The sequence below is a fragment of the Narcine bancroftii genome, chromosome 12, assembly GCF_036971445.1.
Source record: "Narcine bancroftii isolate sNarBan1 chromosome 12, sNarBan1.hap1, whole genome shotgun sequence".
In the NCBI taxonomy this organism is placed as follows: domain Eukaryota; kingdom Metazoa; phylum Chordata; class Chondrichthyes; order Torpediniformes; family Narcinidae; genus Narcine; species Narcine bancroftii.
Window position 1 is genome coordinate 95846202 of NC_091480.1, and position 15572 is coordinate 95861773.

Below are 15572 nucleotides of genomic sequence, written 5' to 3' on the forward strand. Positions count from 1 at the left end.
CCTCTCTCCTTTTAAATTTAATTTTAAAATTTTATATGTTAAATTTAGACATACAGCATGGTAACAGGCTCTTTCAGCCCATGAGTCCAAACCACCCAATCGACCTATACCCCTGGCACATTTTGAAAGGTGAGAGGAAACCGGAGCCCCTGGGGAAAGCCCACGCCAACACGTGGAGAATGTACAAATTCCTTACGGACAGCGGAGGATTCGAACCCCGGTCCTGATCACTGGTGCTGCAACAATGCTGCAAGGCTGTTAACCGTGTTGCCCTTAAACCAATGCAAGTGAAATATAATGATGGAAAGTGTACCTTAAAAATAAATGGGCAGACCTTTTTTTTTTAAATGGGGAGAAAATTGAGAGTTCCCAGATGTAAAGAGACCCTCAAGGTAAACTTGCATGTTGAGACAGTGAAGAAAAAGGCAAATGCAATGCTGGATGTCATTTCGAGGAATAGATGATAAGGGTTGAGGGTTATAAGGCACTGGTGAGGACCTCATGGAGTATGATGAGCAGTTTTAGGTTCCTCAGTTTAGAAAATGTGCAGACATTGGAGAAGCTTCAAAGGAGGTTTATGTGGAAGTTTCCGGGAATGAAAGGGTTATCACATGAGGAGTGTTTGACAGCTTTTGACCTGTATTGGTTGGAATTTAGGAGAATGAGGGGGATATTATTGAAGGGCACAGATAGAGAGTCGAGGACAAGAGGGCACAACTTAAGGATTGAAGGGCATCTGATTAGAACAGAGATGCGGAGGAATTTCTTGAGCAAGAGGGTGCTAAACCTGTAGCATTTGTTACCACAGGCGCTTGTGGAGTCCGGGTCATTGGGTGTATTTAAGGCAGAGACTCATATGTTCTTGATTAGCCAGGGCATCAAAGGTTATGGGGAGAAGGGTGGGCAGTGGGGCTGAGTGGGGAAAATGGATCAGCTCATGTTAAAATGGTGGGGAAGCTCGATGGCTGAATGGCTCTTGGTCTTGCGCTCTCTAGCTACTCGGGGGAAAAATACAGTGACAATCGCTTTTAACTATGCCCCTTATAATTTTATACACTTATATGAGGTCACCCACTCAGCCTCCTTCATTCCTGACCATCCAGACTCTCATTCTAGCTCAAGCCTCCTGGTCCTTCTGTGTTCCTTCATTCTGGAACAACTCATTGGTGGGATACGGTGCTGTTGCTCGGACTATAACAGAGTTTGGACAAGTCTCTTTTTCTACAAAAATCACAATTTAGGAGCATATATCCACTTTTTTTTTTAAACATTCTTCTCAGCGTGACAATACTTATGTGGTGGCATGTTATTACACCACTAGGTGTTCACCCAGAATCACAGTGCGGCTTTCGCGCAAACAGAGGAACCACTGACATGGTCTTTGCCCTCAGATAGCTCCAAGAAAAGTGCAGAGAACAAAACAAAGGACTCTACATCACCTTTGTTGACCTCACCAAAGCCTTCGACACCGTGAGCAGGAAAGGGCTTTGGCAAATACTAGAGCGCCTCGGATGCCCCCCAAAGTTCCTCAACATGGTTATCCAACTGCACAAAAACCAACAAGGTCGGGTCAGATACAGCAATGAGCTCTCTGAACCCTTCTCCATTAACAATGGCGTGAAGCAAGGCTGCGTTCTCGCACCAGACCCCTTTTCAATCTTCTTCAGCATGATGCTGAACGAAGCCATGAAAGACCTCAACAATGAAGACGCTGTTTACATCTGGTACCGCACGGATGGCAGTCTCTTCAATCTGAGGCGCCTGCAAGCTCACACCAAGACACAAGAGCAACTTGTCCGTGAACTACTCTTTGCAGACGTTGCCGCTTTAGTTGCCCATTCAGAGCCAGCTCTTCAGCGCTTGACGTCCTGTTTTGCGGGAACTGCCAAAATGTTTGGCCTGGAAGTCAGCCTGAAGAAGACGGAGGTCCTCCATCAGCCAGCTCCCCACCATGACTACCAGCCCCCCCACATCTCCATCGGGCACACAAAACTCAAAACGGTCAACCAGTTTACCTATCTCGGCTGCACCATTTCATCAGATGCAAGGATCGACAACGAGATAGACAACAGACTCGCCAAGGCAAATAGCGCCTTTGGAAGACTACACAAAAGAATCTGGAAAAACAACCAACTGAAAAACCTCACAAAGATAAGCGTATACAGAGCCATTGTCATACCCACACTCCTGTTCGGCTCTGAATCATGGGTCCTCTACCAGCATCACCTAGAGCTCCTAGAACGCTTCCACCAGCATTGTCTCCGCTCCATCCTCAACATTCATTGGAGCGACTTCATCTCCAACATCGAAGTACTCGAGATGGCAGAGGCCAACAGCATCGAATCCACACTGCTGAAGATCAAACTGCGCTGGTTAGGTCACATCTCCAGAATGGAGGACCATCGCCTTCCCAAGATCGTGTTATATGGCGAGCTCTCCACTGGCCACCGTGACAGAGGTGCACCAAAGAAGAGGTACAAGGACTGCCTAAAGAAATCTCTTGGTGCCTGCCACATTGACCATCGCCAGTGGGCTGATCTTGCCTTCAACCGTGCATCTTGGCGCCTCACAGTTCGGCGGGCAGCAACCTCCTTTGAAGAAGACTGCAGAGCCCACGTCACTGACAAAAGACAAAGGAGGAAAAACCCAACACCCAACCCCAACCCACCAATTTTCCCCTGCAACCACTGCAACCGTGTCTGCCTGTCCCGCATCGGACTTGTCAGCCATAAACGCGCCTGCAGCTGACATGGACATTTACCCCTCCATAAATCTTCGTCCGCGAAGCCAAGCCAAAGAAAAAGGTCACCAGTTGGCTCACCTGGTGACCTTGCATCTATAAACCAACCCCTCATTCTGGCCTAGGCTTGCACAGAGGCAAGACCTCAAGACCTAGCTGTATATATTAGCCTATTAAAGCTAGCGTTTTACCTGCACTCTGCCTCGTGTGATTTGATGCGAGTCGCCATTGACTTACCCTTAACTTGCAGTAGCATCAGCTTGTTGAAGGGGAGTGTGCTGTTACTGGAGGGCTGTTCCGTCACCTTGACATTCCGTAGACTCACGTTTTTAAAGTTCTCCTTGCTCGTTAGCCCCGCCAAAGCCACATCTGCATAGTTTGAGTGTTTGGCCACTGGAAACATGCAAAAATGCTTGTGAGGTCGACCAATAAAGTTAAGGTGCATGATAAATAGCTTTTGTATGTCCTATAAATGTTATTTTTAATAGGGGACACACAAGAGAACAAAATTCTGGAGTGACACAAAAGTTCCCTAGAGGGCACCTGAAGAGTCATAGAAGGAGTTGATCGTGGACCTTAAGAGGACCAGCAACAACCACCCTCTCCTCTACACATCAATAACTCTGTAGAGGAGAGCACCAAGTTCCTGTGCTGTGTCATTGTTGCTGCAAAGGATCGGAGGTCAATCCACAGGACCATTAAAATGGCAGAGTGGATCACTGGGGTCTCCCTCCCTCCCCCCCTCCCCCCAATCAACATGTCTGAAGAGGGCACACAAAATCATTGAGGACCCCTTCCACTCCACGCACAGCATCTTTTAGCTGCTCCCTTCGGGAGAGAGAAACAGAAGTATCAGCCAGTACCATCAGGCTGAAACAGTTTCTTCCCACAGGCAGAGAAAATGCTGAACTACCAAAGGAACGGCTCAAACTAACCACCTGAGACTAGCTCATTAATAAAACAATATTGTGTGTGCGTGTGTGTTGTTACATCTGGTTATTGTGGGTCTGCGTGTTTTGCACCGGGAATCGGAGAACACTGTTTCGTTGGGTTGTACTTGGCCAATAGGATGATAAACTTGATTTGAACTTGAACATAAATAGCTTTCTTATATTGTGGAAATGTTATATTTAATACTAGATACAAGAGGCAAATTTCTGGAGTTACACAAAATGACCCTAAAGTGCACCTGAAGACCCATGGAATTGTTCAGCAGTCCTACAGGCCCAGCTCGTCCTTGCCAAAAATGTGCTCTTTTGCTTTCGTACCACTTGCCTACATTAGGCCCATACCCCGCCAATCCCCTCCCATCCACCCAGATCAGGGGTCCCCAAACCTTTAGATCATCAACCCCTTCATGATCGCTTATTGACCCCCAGGCATGGATTCCCGGCACTGGATGGGGGGGGGGGGAGGGGGGGGCGCTGCCGAAGGTACAAAGAACACACACATTTTTCTTTTATGCTCAGTCTGTCCTCCCGTTCGCTCTCAACTTAGTCAAAGGTTGAAGTCAAATACAACATGGCAGCCACCAAGACCCGCTCTTGCGAGAGGTTGGCCACCACTGTCAAAAGTGCTATTTTCTGTTGACCTGCCCCTGCTTTCCACCGCAAATGTTCAATCGACACCCCTCCCCAACCCCTTGGCGTATCGACCCCCTTGGATAGTCCCATCGACCCCCAGGGATTGATAGCGACCACTCTGGAGACCCCTGATCCAGAGGATAGAGATGAGAAGAATTTTCTCCTGTCAGAGGGTGGTGAATTATTGAAGGACTGTGGAAGCTCCTTCATTGAATTTGCTTCCAATGAAGATGGATAGATTTCCATCCAGACATTATGAAGACACGTGGGGTTAGGGCAGGAAAGAGGGAGGAGATTAACTATGAGCAACGAATGACAGAGCAGGTTCAAAGTACCAGACTGTCTACCCTTGCTTTAATTCTTTACGTTCCTATGGAAACAGCTAAATAAGGCTGTATTGGATAACACACCATCTGCACTGTGTTAAAGCCAAGATGGTATGTGCAGACTGGAACATAATAATAATGCACAACACATTAGCTTAATGGCCACCATTACAAAACACTGGATATTTTATTACAGAGTATTTAATCAACTCAAATTATAATCCCCAGCTGTCATTGTCTCAAGGTTCAACGTTCCGGTCTTCTTGTATCGCAATGAACACTACACTGTAGAGTAAAAACATACTCCGAGATACGTTGAGATTGTTCTCTTTGCAGGAGGGAAAGCCAAAAGGGAGATTTAATACTGGCTTCTAATATTAGAAAGGGTTTGGATGAATCATATCAGTTAACACAAGACTCTGGCAGTAAGGTTAGTAACCAGAGGACTGAAGGCAAGTGGTCACGTGAGGTGATAAACAAGAAGTCTGCAGATGCTGGCAAACTGGAAACCGGAGAGGAGTTTTTGGCCCAAAACGGCGACTGTCTATTTCCTTCCACAGAGGCTGCCTGACCTGCAGAGATCCTCCTGCAGTTCATGCCACACGAGGAGATATTTTTATCCAGGGAATTGTCACAATCTGGAATTCATGACCTATAAGAGTAGCAACAACTCTGTCAAGCATAACGTTTAAAAATTTGAACATGCAGCATGGTAACAGGCCCTTTCATCCCACAAGCCTGTGCTCCCCAAGTACACCGATTAACCTATGTTTTCCCATACCTTGATGAAAGGTTCAAGCCCGAAACGTCGGTTATGTATTTTGATCTTTGCTGTATAAAGGACCTGCTGAGTTTCTCCAGCAACAACTCCTGTAAGTTTTTGAAGGGGTGGAAATCGGAGGAAACAGACATGGAGAGAATGTACCAACAACTCCTTACAGACAGTACTGGATTCCAACTCAGATCACTGGCACTGTAATGGCATGGGACTGACCACGACACTAACTGTGGTGCCTTTTCAAAAGGGATTTGTAACCACAGAAGAAGGGAGAACCTGCAGGTGGTCTGGAGGGAAAGGAAGTGGGAATAATGGCAAATGCTTTGAAAAATTTGGCATAGGCATGGAGATCTCCTCATCACGTGTGAGCAGTGTGGAGATCACTGCTCTTACACACTGGCTCCCAGAGGGGCCTAACTCTCCAACTCACATCTCTCTGCTCTTAGCCTCTTGGCCTCCAATGTGCCCACGTTCAGGCGCTGTTCTGTGTACTCCAGGCGGATGTCACCTCGGGCAGCCAGCGTTCTCAGGGGATTGCGAGAAGACTGAGTTTTACGATGAGGTCTCACTGCTCGCTTGTGCTCTGCCACTTTGGAAATCAGTCTACAGGAAGAAAGAAAATGTTAAAAAGTCAGCCCATCCCCCCCCAGTGTGAAGTCCCTTTATATGTGTAAAGTGATGCTCAGAGATGATTGGGATTTAGTGAACTTCTGTGCTTTGATCTGGCGCAACAGGATCATATGTATTCTGTGCTTTGAATCAGACAGTGCCTCCACATTTTGTTGAGATAGCAACTAACAAGGTCAAGAAGCAAAACTGTGCTCTTCCTTCACTCTTGGACTGAAGTCTCCCCAGTCTGTCTTACTGAGGCCGAACATAAATGAGAACAAAGGTCCACAACCTTTTTCGCAAGGTGTGGGGGGGGGTGTATGGATGGAATTGCAAATCAGGAGCTCCTTGCTCGACCACCAAGGAACCTCTGAAAATTTTCGTTTTCTTTGTCATCAGGTTTACAATCGCTTTACATGTTTTTGATATCAGTAAATCTTTTTCTTCGTTGAGTCACACGGACCAACTTTCACGGATCCACAGTCCACCACTGCATCAAAGACTCGAGGTTGAGATGTAGTGAACCAGAGAACAGCACCAATCCTCCGGCCCAGGCACTTGGAAACTTTCAAGAATAAACTTTTATATTGTTCTCCGCGAATTTTTATATCCAGAATGAAGACCAAAAGTGTTGGCTTTTGTGCATTGCTTGGATTGCACACACAGCTAAGAGTTTCACTGTATCTTAGTACATGTGACAATAAACTAAACTCTGACAACTCCTCGGCCTCTCTCTCTCTCTCTCTCTCTCTCTCTCTCTCTCTCTCTCTCTCTCTCTCTCTCTCTCTCTCACACACATACACAATAAAAACTAACTGCTGGAGCAACACATCAGATCAGACAACACCTGTGGGAGGAAATGGACGGTTTGTGGCGGCTCACCACTAGGCAGGCGAACCGGCCATGCGGCAGGTCAGCCGACCAAAAAGGTGCCGTCGGGGCATTTCCCTCCCTCCCAGCACGGGACTCAGAAGCCAGCGCTGAGAGAGCACGTGATGCCCGGGTGATGTCAGCGCCTGCCTGCGCGGTTCTCAGCCAGGTTTGGGCTGGAAGTATAAGTGCAGCCCAGCAGCCTGCAATAAATGAGTCTGCTCACTGAGCTCAACCCGTCTGGTTGTGTGTGTTCTTTCAGGAGGAGTGGAGCTGCCGCTACAGGTTGACTTTTCGAGTCGATGGCCCACTCCGTCCCTCCACAGATTCTGCCTGACCCGACGATTTCCTCCAGCAGTTTGCTTTTTCCTCCAGATTCCAGGGTCTGCAGACCCTAATGTAACCCTGTGCCTCATTATCTTTAGTAAATGAATATTTTTTTTAAAAACTGAAAATGCTGCAAATCGGAAATAAATTAAAAATTGCTGTAACTTCAACCTGGTCATTAAGTTCTTTCTAGCATTTTCTGCTGAATCATCTTCATCTGCCTCCCACTCAAATTTGAAGCTTGTCTCTCCCTAACCCTCTCTTTGCTCACAGCTGCACACATCACACTTGTTATCTTTTCCGCTCACCATAACCTCCAGCAGCTGGAGTTGCTCCTGTCTCCCACTCCTATCAGAAGTGATCACAAATTATGGATGGAAGGGGGATGGCTCACAAACACCTTCCCAAATCCCACTAGACAAATGAATGAGAAACGTCTTTCAGCTTATGGCATCCTCGAAAGAACTGATTGATCTAAAACAGTTTTGAAAATGGATTTCCCCTCCCTTTAATTTGCTGTGAAGCCCATCCTCTGTATGGCGATCTGTGCATGGAATGGGGCTCAAGTTTAGGTTTAGGGTGTGCGCTAAGAAAATCAACGTCCGACCAATCTTAAATTCACCCCACGTTGGTGTGAACCCTTCTCTTAACCCATTAGTTAATCTAAGGAAATTCATCCTGGCAGTAATTCTGTCTAAACAAGAAAATCTGCAGATGCTGGGGTCAAGTGCAATGCACAAATGTGAAAGTCAGCAGGTCACACAGCGTCCAAATATTGGTTACTTTTTTTTGAGTTGAGTTTCTCCAACACATTGTATACTGCATCAGTTCTGCCAAGGGAGCTTTAAATAATGATCTGGTCTCTTCAGCTGAGATCTTTGGCTATTTTTCATTGGAAACAAAATCTATGCTATCTCACTTCCTTTAACATGTTAACAAATTCCTTGTGGCCAGACAATTTATCTCTTACTTTGGTGTGTTGGATTCAATCATGGCATCAAAATTCTCCTCGATGTCGATTGCAGCGGACGTCAGGAGGGTTGGTGTGTGCTTGTAGAAGTTATTGAAGGTGTCATCGTCATCAGGCCTTAGTACTTCCTTCACTGTTTGTTCCGTCACCGTGATCATCAGCTCCTGATAAGTGTCTGGGAAGAGATTGCACCAAGTCAAATCAAACCTGGAACTGGAGACAACTGGAGTTTATTCCCAATTAACATACATGCAGAAAGAAAGGTTGACAAAGTCCCAAGTCTTCCCCAAGCAAAAAACTAGCTGTAGTATTTTCTTTGTAGTGACAGGAACCGGGACGGTTACTTGGCGCAAAGTAACGGTCCCACAGACTGTAAACGTGTAAATAATCTGTTGAAGTAACGTTGAGAATTTTTTTTCCCAGGAAGTCTAATGTTTCCAATATCTGAAGTGTTATTCCCTTCTCAGTTGCATTGTGAGTAGAGTGTAACTTGGGAACTTACTCCATTATTTGGGTGGTACTGTTAGCAGATAGCGACCCAGGTTCGGATCCGACACTGTCTCTAAGGAGTTTGTACATTCTCCTTGTGTCTCTATGGGTTTCCTCTGGGCATGGAGGTTGTAGGTTAATTGAGCAGCACAGGGCTGGAAGGGCCTGTTACTGTGTTGTATGTCTAAAAAATATAGGTGGGCACCTATCCATTAAAGGATAATTGTCCATTCATTTCCTTGTGGGGCTACAGACAGAACAATGACTTTCCGCTGTAAAAAGCAAAAGGTTTCAGACTTACTCTTGGAGTGAAGTTTATTGAGGAAGGTCTCCAGGTTATCTAGAGTCGCGTCACTCTCCAGAGGCATGTCAGGATGACTTGTAATCTCTGAAACAAGATTTCAGGGTATGAAACACCAAGCGATCATGAGATAGAAGAATGATCCTATAGCATGGTTGCACATCCGGGAATTTTATTTTAATTGGATTGCCTTAGTGCATCAACACGTTTTCTCCAAAATCAGAATAAAAGGAAATGGTTTTGATTAAAATGCAGCATCTCCAGATACCTGCTTATCCCTGGAAGAGGATACTGTGCAACATATTTTCACAGAAATATATTTGGGAACTGGATTTCTGGTTTTTTTTTTAAAAAGGTATGAGTGAAAATGGAATATCATCTTGTATCTTGACTTTCTTTTCAGTTTAACTCCTTAGCTTTATAAGATCCAAGTGAATAAAAATCATTATTGAATTGTAATATGAAGGTTTCTTTGCTTGCAAAAGGTAATTTAAAAAGATAAGATAAAAAGCAAGTTGAAAAGTTGACTCTTTCCTGGAAACTTAAGCCTTTAACTCAATGGACAACTGGGGAGGTATGGCAATCAATATCAGGAACTTAGTGGGTTGATGTTTTTATTCTTTTAATGGCCATCCTAAGTCCATTATTAGCCCTGGAATTAACATGGGTTTCCTGAATTAACCATGCGCTTTCAAGCCTGCCTTCAATTTGCACATGAAAATTAGTCAAAAGGCAGCAGAAAATGATATTTATGGCAGGAAAAGCTAGTGTGGTCGGTCAAGCCATTGCCCCAACTTTGCCATCAAATGATGTCAGTCAGAATGGGTAAAAACTTGGAGATGCAGCTGCAGGTTGTGTTCACAGATATTTAGAATCAGAATTAGAATCAGGTTTATTGTCGTACCACAAAATTTGTTGTTTTGTAGCAGCAAAATTGCAGCAAATTACAGTTCTGTAAAGACAATAATTAATGCAAAAAAGTTTTTTTAACAAGTGAAGTAGTGTCGATTGACCATTCAGATATCGGAAGGAGGAAGGGAAGCAGGCATTTTTGTATCATTGGGTGTGTGTCTTCAGGCTCCTGTACCTCCTTCCTGATGGTAGCAGCGTAAAGAGGGCATGGCCTGGATGGTGTTAGGTCTGCTTTGTTCATGAATGAGTGAGACAAACACCAGACTGAGTCGAAATCAGGGTTCTTTGTTCTTTATTACCGGATTGTAACACTTGCAACTAAACATGTTAGTCGGAGAATGCATTCTGCCGTTATCAGCAAAATGGTGATTTTTTATACCCTTGGATACATGCTTAGAACATCATCATATCATTACTTGTCCAATGACTAAAACTATTGCTATCCTTTCCCTGCTAGCTTCCTGCCTCTCAATCCATCAATGTCTCTCTTATCTTGTAAGTACAAGGATGCATTCACATCTTGTTACAGCCCTGTACAGGGTAACTCCTTACACATTCCCATCTCATGATGTTTTACCTAACAATGGTGAGGGTGTTTGATGATAGAGGCTACTTCCTTGAGACACCGCCTCTTAAAGATATCCTTAATGGAGTGAAAATTAATGCCCATAATATCGCAGGCCGAGTTTACAACCCTCTGTAGCCTTTTCCCTTCTTGTGCTTTGGCATTTTCACACTAGAATGTGATGCAACCAGTCTCTAGGTAGAAATTTGCAAGAATCTTTGGTGACACATAAAATCTCCTCAAATGCCTAATGAAATTAGCTACCTTCTTCGTGATTGCATTAGCAAGATGGCCTCAGAATAGGTCTTCGGAGATATTGATACCCAGGAATTTGAAGTTCTTTGCAACTCTCCACTGCTGATCCCCATAAAGATGAGGAATCAGCCCACAATCAGCTCATTGATTTTGATAATATTGAGTGCAAGGTTGTTCTTTTGATGTTACTCAAGCAGCTGACCCATCTCCCTCCCGTACGCTTTCTCATTGCTGTCTGTCAATCTGCCAACTACCGTGGGGTTAATGGGAAATTTGTAGATGGCCTTTGAATTGTGCCTAACCACACAGTCATGGGTACAGAGAGAGTAGACCAGTGGGATAAGCACACATTCTTGAGGTTCGTCTGCATTGATTGTCAGTAAGGAGGAGATGTTGTGGATCCAGTGGCAGAGGGCCTTGTTGATGACCAGTACTTAGCAGCAGCGAACCAAAAATATATCAGCTCAAAATGGTTTGGAAGTAGGTCAGTCAAATTTATAAACACAAACCTTACAAACTGACATGAATTGTCTGTTGCAAAATCTTTTTTTTAAATCTCTCTGTCCATCAGGTTTGAGGATGACTCATCACCACTCCTCCTTTGAGTCCACTGAATCGGCTAACGAGACAAAAGTGGCAAAACGTCACCCACTGTGGCGTGTCTTAAAGTAGGGCCAGAGCTGAGATAACTTCCCCTCTTCCTTTGGTTGGGAGCTTGATCAAGAAATCCATGACTCCCTGAGAACCTTAACCCTCATTCTGGAGCAAGCTCACTGATGGGAGCAGAAGTTCATCAAACCATTCCCTGCAACCTGTTCCTGCGGAGTAGGGCAAGTCTTTGGAGCTTCCTTCAAACTCCTGATATTAACTGTCCCCTGCAAAAGTGTCCTATCATCACTTTTTTAATGCAACTGGGATGGACTTGCTCAGATCCTGAAAGGTGAATAAAAGTTGAACAGTGAAAGAATTTCTACCTCTTTTTGTTTAGCTCACTTCAATATTTCATTAAAGTTATTGTCTCGGTTATTCACGTTATGCATGTGCTCTCATACCATTTTTCACAAAAAAAATCAAAGCAAGTTAATAACTTTCTTTGATATGGATTTTCCATTAATACTAATTATTCTGGAGCACACAATGGTGTAAGTAACAGACGTGGCCTGATAAGCAATTAGCTGCATCCAGTCTTGCGGTTTTTGTACCCTTCACAGTACTTACAAAGCTTAAAATCTTTTTTTCTAACTTTGAATGTGTTTGCTGAATTGATTTCATCAAAACCTCCATCAGACAGGAAATTACTTGTTCATTAGTTACGGGAGGGCACAGAAAATTATGAAACCAGGAGTTATTAAACAATTAGCGCAGCCTAGAAAAGTTTCATCATGCGTTAAACAATGAGCAACCTGGAAGAAATTATGTCTCACCACATGATCAAAATGTGGTCTGATAATCCCTCCAAGTCCTTATGACCAGGCAGGGTCAGCCTGATACGTTTAATAGAAATTGTGACATCAGCCTGCCAATCCTCACCCCACCTCCAGCTCCCACTAGGGACAGACTTTGAACAGGGACAAGTTCCTGCAAGCATGGATAACTTGAATCATGTTGCAGAGTGAACAAGCTTAAACAGAACTTGTGATCCATTCCAAAACTTCATACCTGTGGACCAACGTGAATACATAGAACACTACAGCTTAGTACAGGCCCTTTGGCCCTGAATGATGTGCAAACCTATATATTCTGACCAAAAAAAAACATAACCCTTCCTTACCTCATAATCCTCTATTTTCCTTTCATCCATGTGCCTGTCTGAGAATCTCTTAGATGCCTCTAATGTTACAGCTTCCACCACCATCCCTGGCAAGGCATTCAAGGCAACTACAACCCCCTGATGTCTCCCCTAAACCTTCTCTCTTCTCTTTGAACAAATGTCCTCTGGTGTTTGTAACTCGTTCTCTGGGGAGAAAAGGTGCCGACTCTCTACGTTATCTATGCCTCTCAGAATCTTGTAGACCTCTATTAAGTTATACGAAGGAGTCTTCGCTGATGACCGTCCCGTGGGTTGTCTCTTCTGCTTCTCCTCAAACAGCGGGTGGTTTCCCTGTTTTCTGTCGCCTTGCGCTGGTCCTCTACTTCCTCGGAATCTGCAGCACCTTGAGGCCGCTGTAGAACATAGGGTCTATAGGGTCTAGAACCTGTGGTCACAGGATTTTAAAATAAACCCCCATTGGCTATTTTAACAGGCTGCCAAAGCCCCTGTGAAGCTGACAGGAGTCAGATTGGGCAGTTGGAACCCATGGGGGGAGTGCTGTGTCTCCACTCCCTGTCGGTCCACATCAGTTGCAGCGCTCTGACAGCTCCGCCATTTTGTTAATGCTAAGACAGGTGATGAGAGATTACACGGTTATTGAATAAAATGTCACTTCACTGATTCAGCTTCTAAACAATTATCCATATTTCAAAAGTGTTCCTTTTTTTGTTAACTTGAGTCCTGAACGGATTGAAATTTAGATTAAACTCAAATATTCCAAAGCACCACTCACCTTCGAGGGGTCTGGATGATGCACTGGTTGCTGTGGCAACTTTCTTGAATGGAATAATGGTCTCATCATTACTTCCTGTATTTGAAGACACTAAACCTATAATTTATTAAAGAGATTTAAGAAGATTGTAAACATTTCTTGAAATGAGGCAAGAAGATTAAAATAATAACAAAAAAAAGTGCTACTTTAGTTCAAAATGACAAAAGAATTTGCCTTTTCCTTCCTGAGCCATACAGATTCATGAACCCTCGTGAGGAAACCTACATTGGCAACAGTTTGTAGAACTGAAACTACACCCAGGCTTCGAAGAGCAGAACTAAATCAGCCACTGTTTTGATTCTTCACCACTTTCCAGTCATCTTCAATGGGCTAAGGTGAAAAATTTCCACAGGGTTCCTTTATCTCCCACTCTCTTCCCCCACCATCTTGCGCTCTCTCTCTCTCTCTGATATGATGGGCTGAATGGCTTTCTTCTGAGCTGCGAGCTTTTATTATTGCAACTGTTTATTAGTCTGATTCTCTATGAACTGAGGACGGGAAGGAATTCTTAGATTTGTCCAATTCATTTATGCTGCACTTAAAAAGTCCCCATCCACCCATATCCCCTTCACCCTGACTTCTTGCCTCACGTGCTGCAGTATAAAGTTCCAATGTGATCTACCCATCTTTATGTGTCTAACAACACTGGGCAGCAGGGTTGGTGCAGCAGTTAGCGCAACATCTTTACAGCACCAGCGATCAGGACGGGGGCTTCGAATCCTGCACTGTCGATAAGGAGTTTGCACGTTCTCCTTGAGTCTGCGTGGATTTTTCCCAGGGGGTCTCTGGTTTCCTCCTACCATTTGAAACGTTAACAGGGGTGTAGGTTAATTGTGTATAAATTGGGCGATACAACTAGTGGGCCAAAATGGCCTGTTACTGGGCTCTACGTCTAAATTTAAAATTTAAATTTAAACATTTCTCCAAGGTGCCCATTTTATAGCAACGGCCCCATGTGATGAGCAACTTTTTTTTTTAATGTGTTTTGAACAAAATTCTGAAACAATCTTCTTGGGATTTAGTTTTCGCCACTTCCCCAAACATCCCTGCATTGGATCGCACGGCCTCCTCCTTGAAGCTCCTCCACACAACCAGACCAGTACCTCAGAGGAACAGGACATTAAACATGGCCCATGCACACATTGCACACAGACCTATGAATCTTGCTTCAATACGACCTAGAGCAGACAAGGTTGCATCTGCTTAAGTGAAAGCGTTTTCAGAAAAGAGAGGGATGAGAAAATAAGCCTTGGGACCCTTGTTTCAGCAAACTAGAAATGGAAGCCAGTCTCTTTATTTGAGTTGGCTAGAGGAACTCTACCAACCAACAAACACGAAGAGGGAGAGAGAGGTGCTGACCTTTCTTTACCATACGTGCAGCTACGGTGAACTGTGTGGAGTCATTGAATGCACCTTTGCCTTTCACCTTCCACTGCTCCTCACTCACAGAGATCAGTTGCTTCCTCTCCTCCAGCGATATCTGTCCCCCGGTATCAGTCGCTGCTCTCTAATAGAGAGAAAACCTGTTTCAACATCATTTTTTTTATATAAGCAAGGTAATATTGGTTCACATAACTGTAGCCAGACAGAATCAATTGAGCCAAGCTAGGACAGTCATGGGCAGTCCAGTCGAACTCACAGTTCGAGTGACCAGGTTTGATGCCATCCCTAGGTGGAGTATGCATGTTCTCCCTGTAACCATGTGAATTTCCATTGGGTGCTCTGGCTTCTTCCCAAGTTTGTGATCAAATTCAAGTTTACTCTCACAAGGGCAGCATTGGCAAGCATAACAGTTAGCTCAAACCTGTTACAACACCAGTGACCAGGACCAGGATTTTAGTCTGGCGCTGTCTGTAAGGAGTTTTACAGCACCAGTGACCAGGATTCAAGTCTGGCGCTGTCTGTAAGGAGTTTGTACATTTTCCCCATGTTGGCATGGGTTTCCTCCAGGTGCTCCCACCATTCAAAACATACTGGGGTTTATAGGTCAATAGACAGTAGGTGCTGGAGTAGGCCAATTGGCCCGTCGAGCCAGCACCACCATTTGTCAAATCATGGCTGATCATTCACTATCAGTATCCATTCCCAACCTTATCCCCAAAACCCTTAACTACCCTGCCCACAAGAGCCTTATGAACATATCCAGCGACTCTGCCCCTACTACCCTCTGTGGCAAAGCATTCCACAGATCCACTGGGGAAAAAAATTTCTCAATTGGGTGACACAGGCTCATGGGCTGAAAGGGCCTGTTACTGTGGTGTAATC

At 44.6% G+C, this 15572-nt stretch overlaps 1 protein-coding gene across 17 annotated transcripts in view; it reads right to left on the bottom strand.

The window, feature by feature from the left end:
• LOC138746697 (supervillin-like) overlaps window positions 1-15572 on the bottom strand; it is a 209926-nt gene that overhangs the window by 49675 nt on the left and 144679 nt on the right. For all 17 annotated transcript variants that reach the window (XR_011347043.1, XR_011347042.1, XM_069905006.1 and 14 more), the window contains 6 exons: window positions 14667-14814; window positions 13269-13364; window positions 8994-9080; window positions 8204-8378; window positions 5858-6030; window positions 2978-3133 (listed from right to left, as the gene is read on the bottom strand). Coding sequence is in view for 15 of the 17 variants with exons in the window: in XM_069905006.1 (XP_069761107.1) it covers window positions 2978-3133; window positions 5858-6030; window positions 8204-8378; window positions 8994-9080; window positions 13269-13364; window positions 14667-14814 (835 nt within the window). In the remaining 2 variants the exon portion in view is untranslated. The remainder of the gene's footprint in view (window positions 1-2977; window positions 3134-5857; window positions 6031-8203; window positions 8379-8993; window positions 9081-13268; window positions 13365-14666; window positions 14815-15572) is intronic.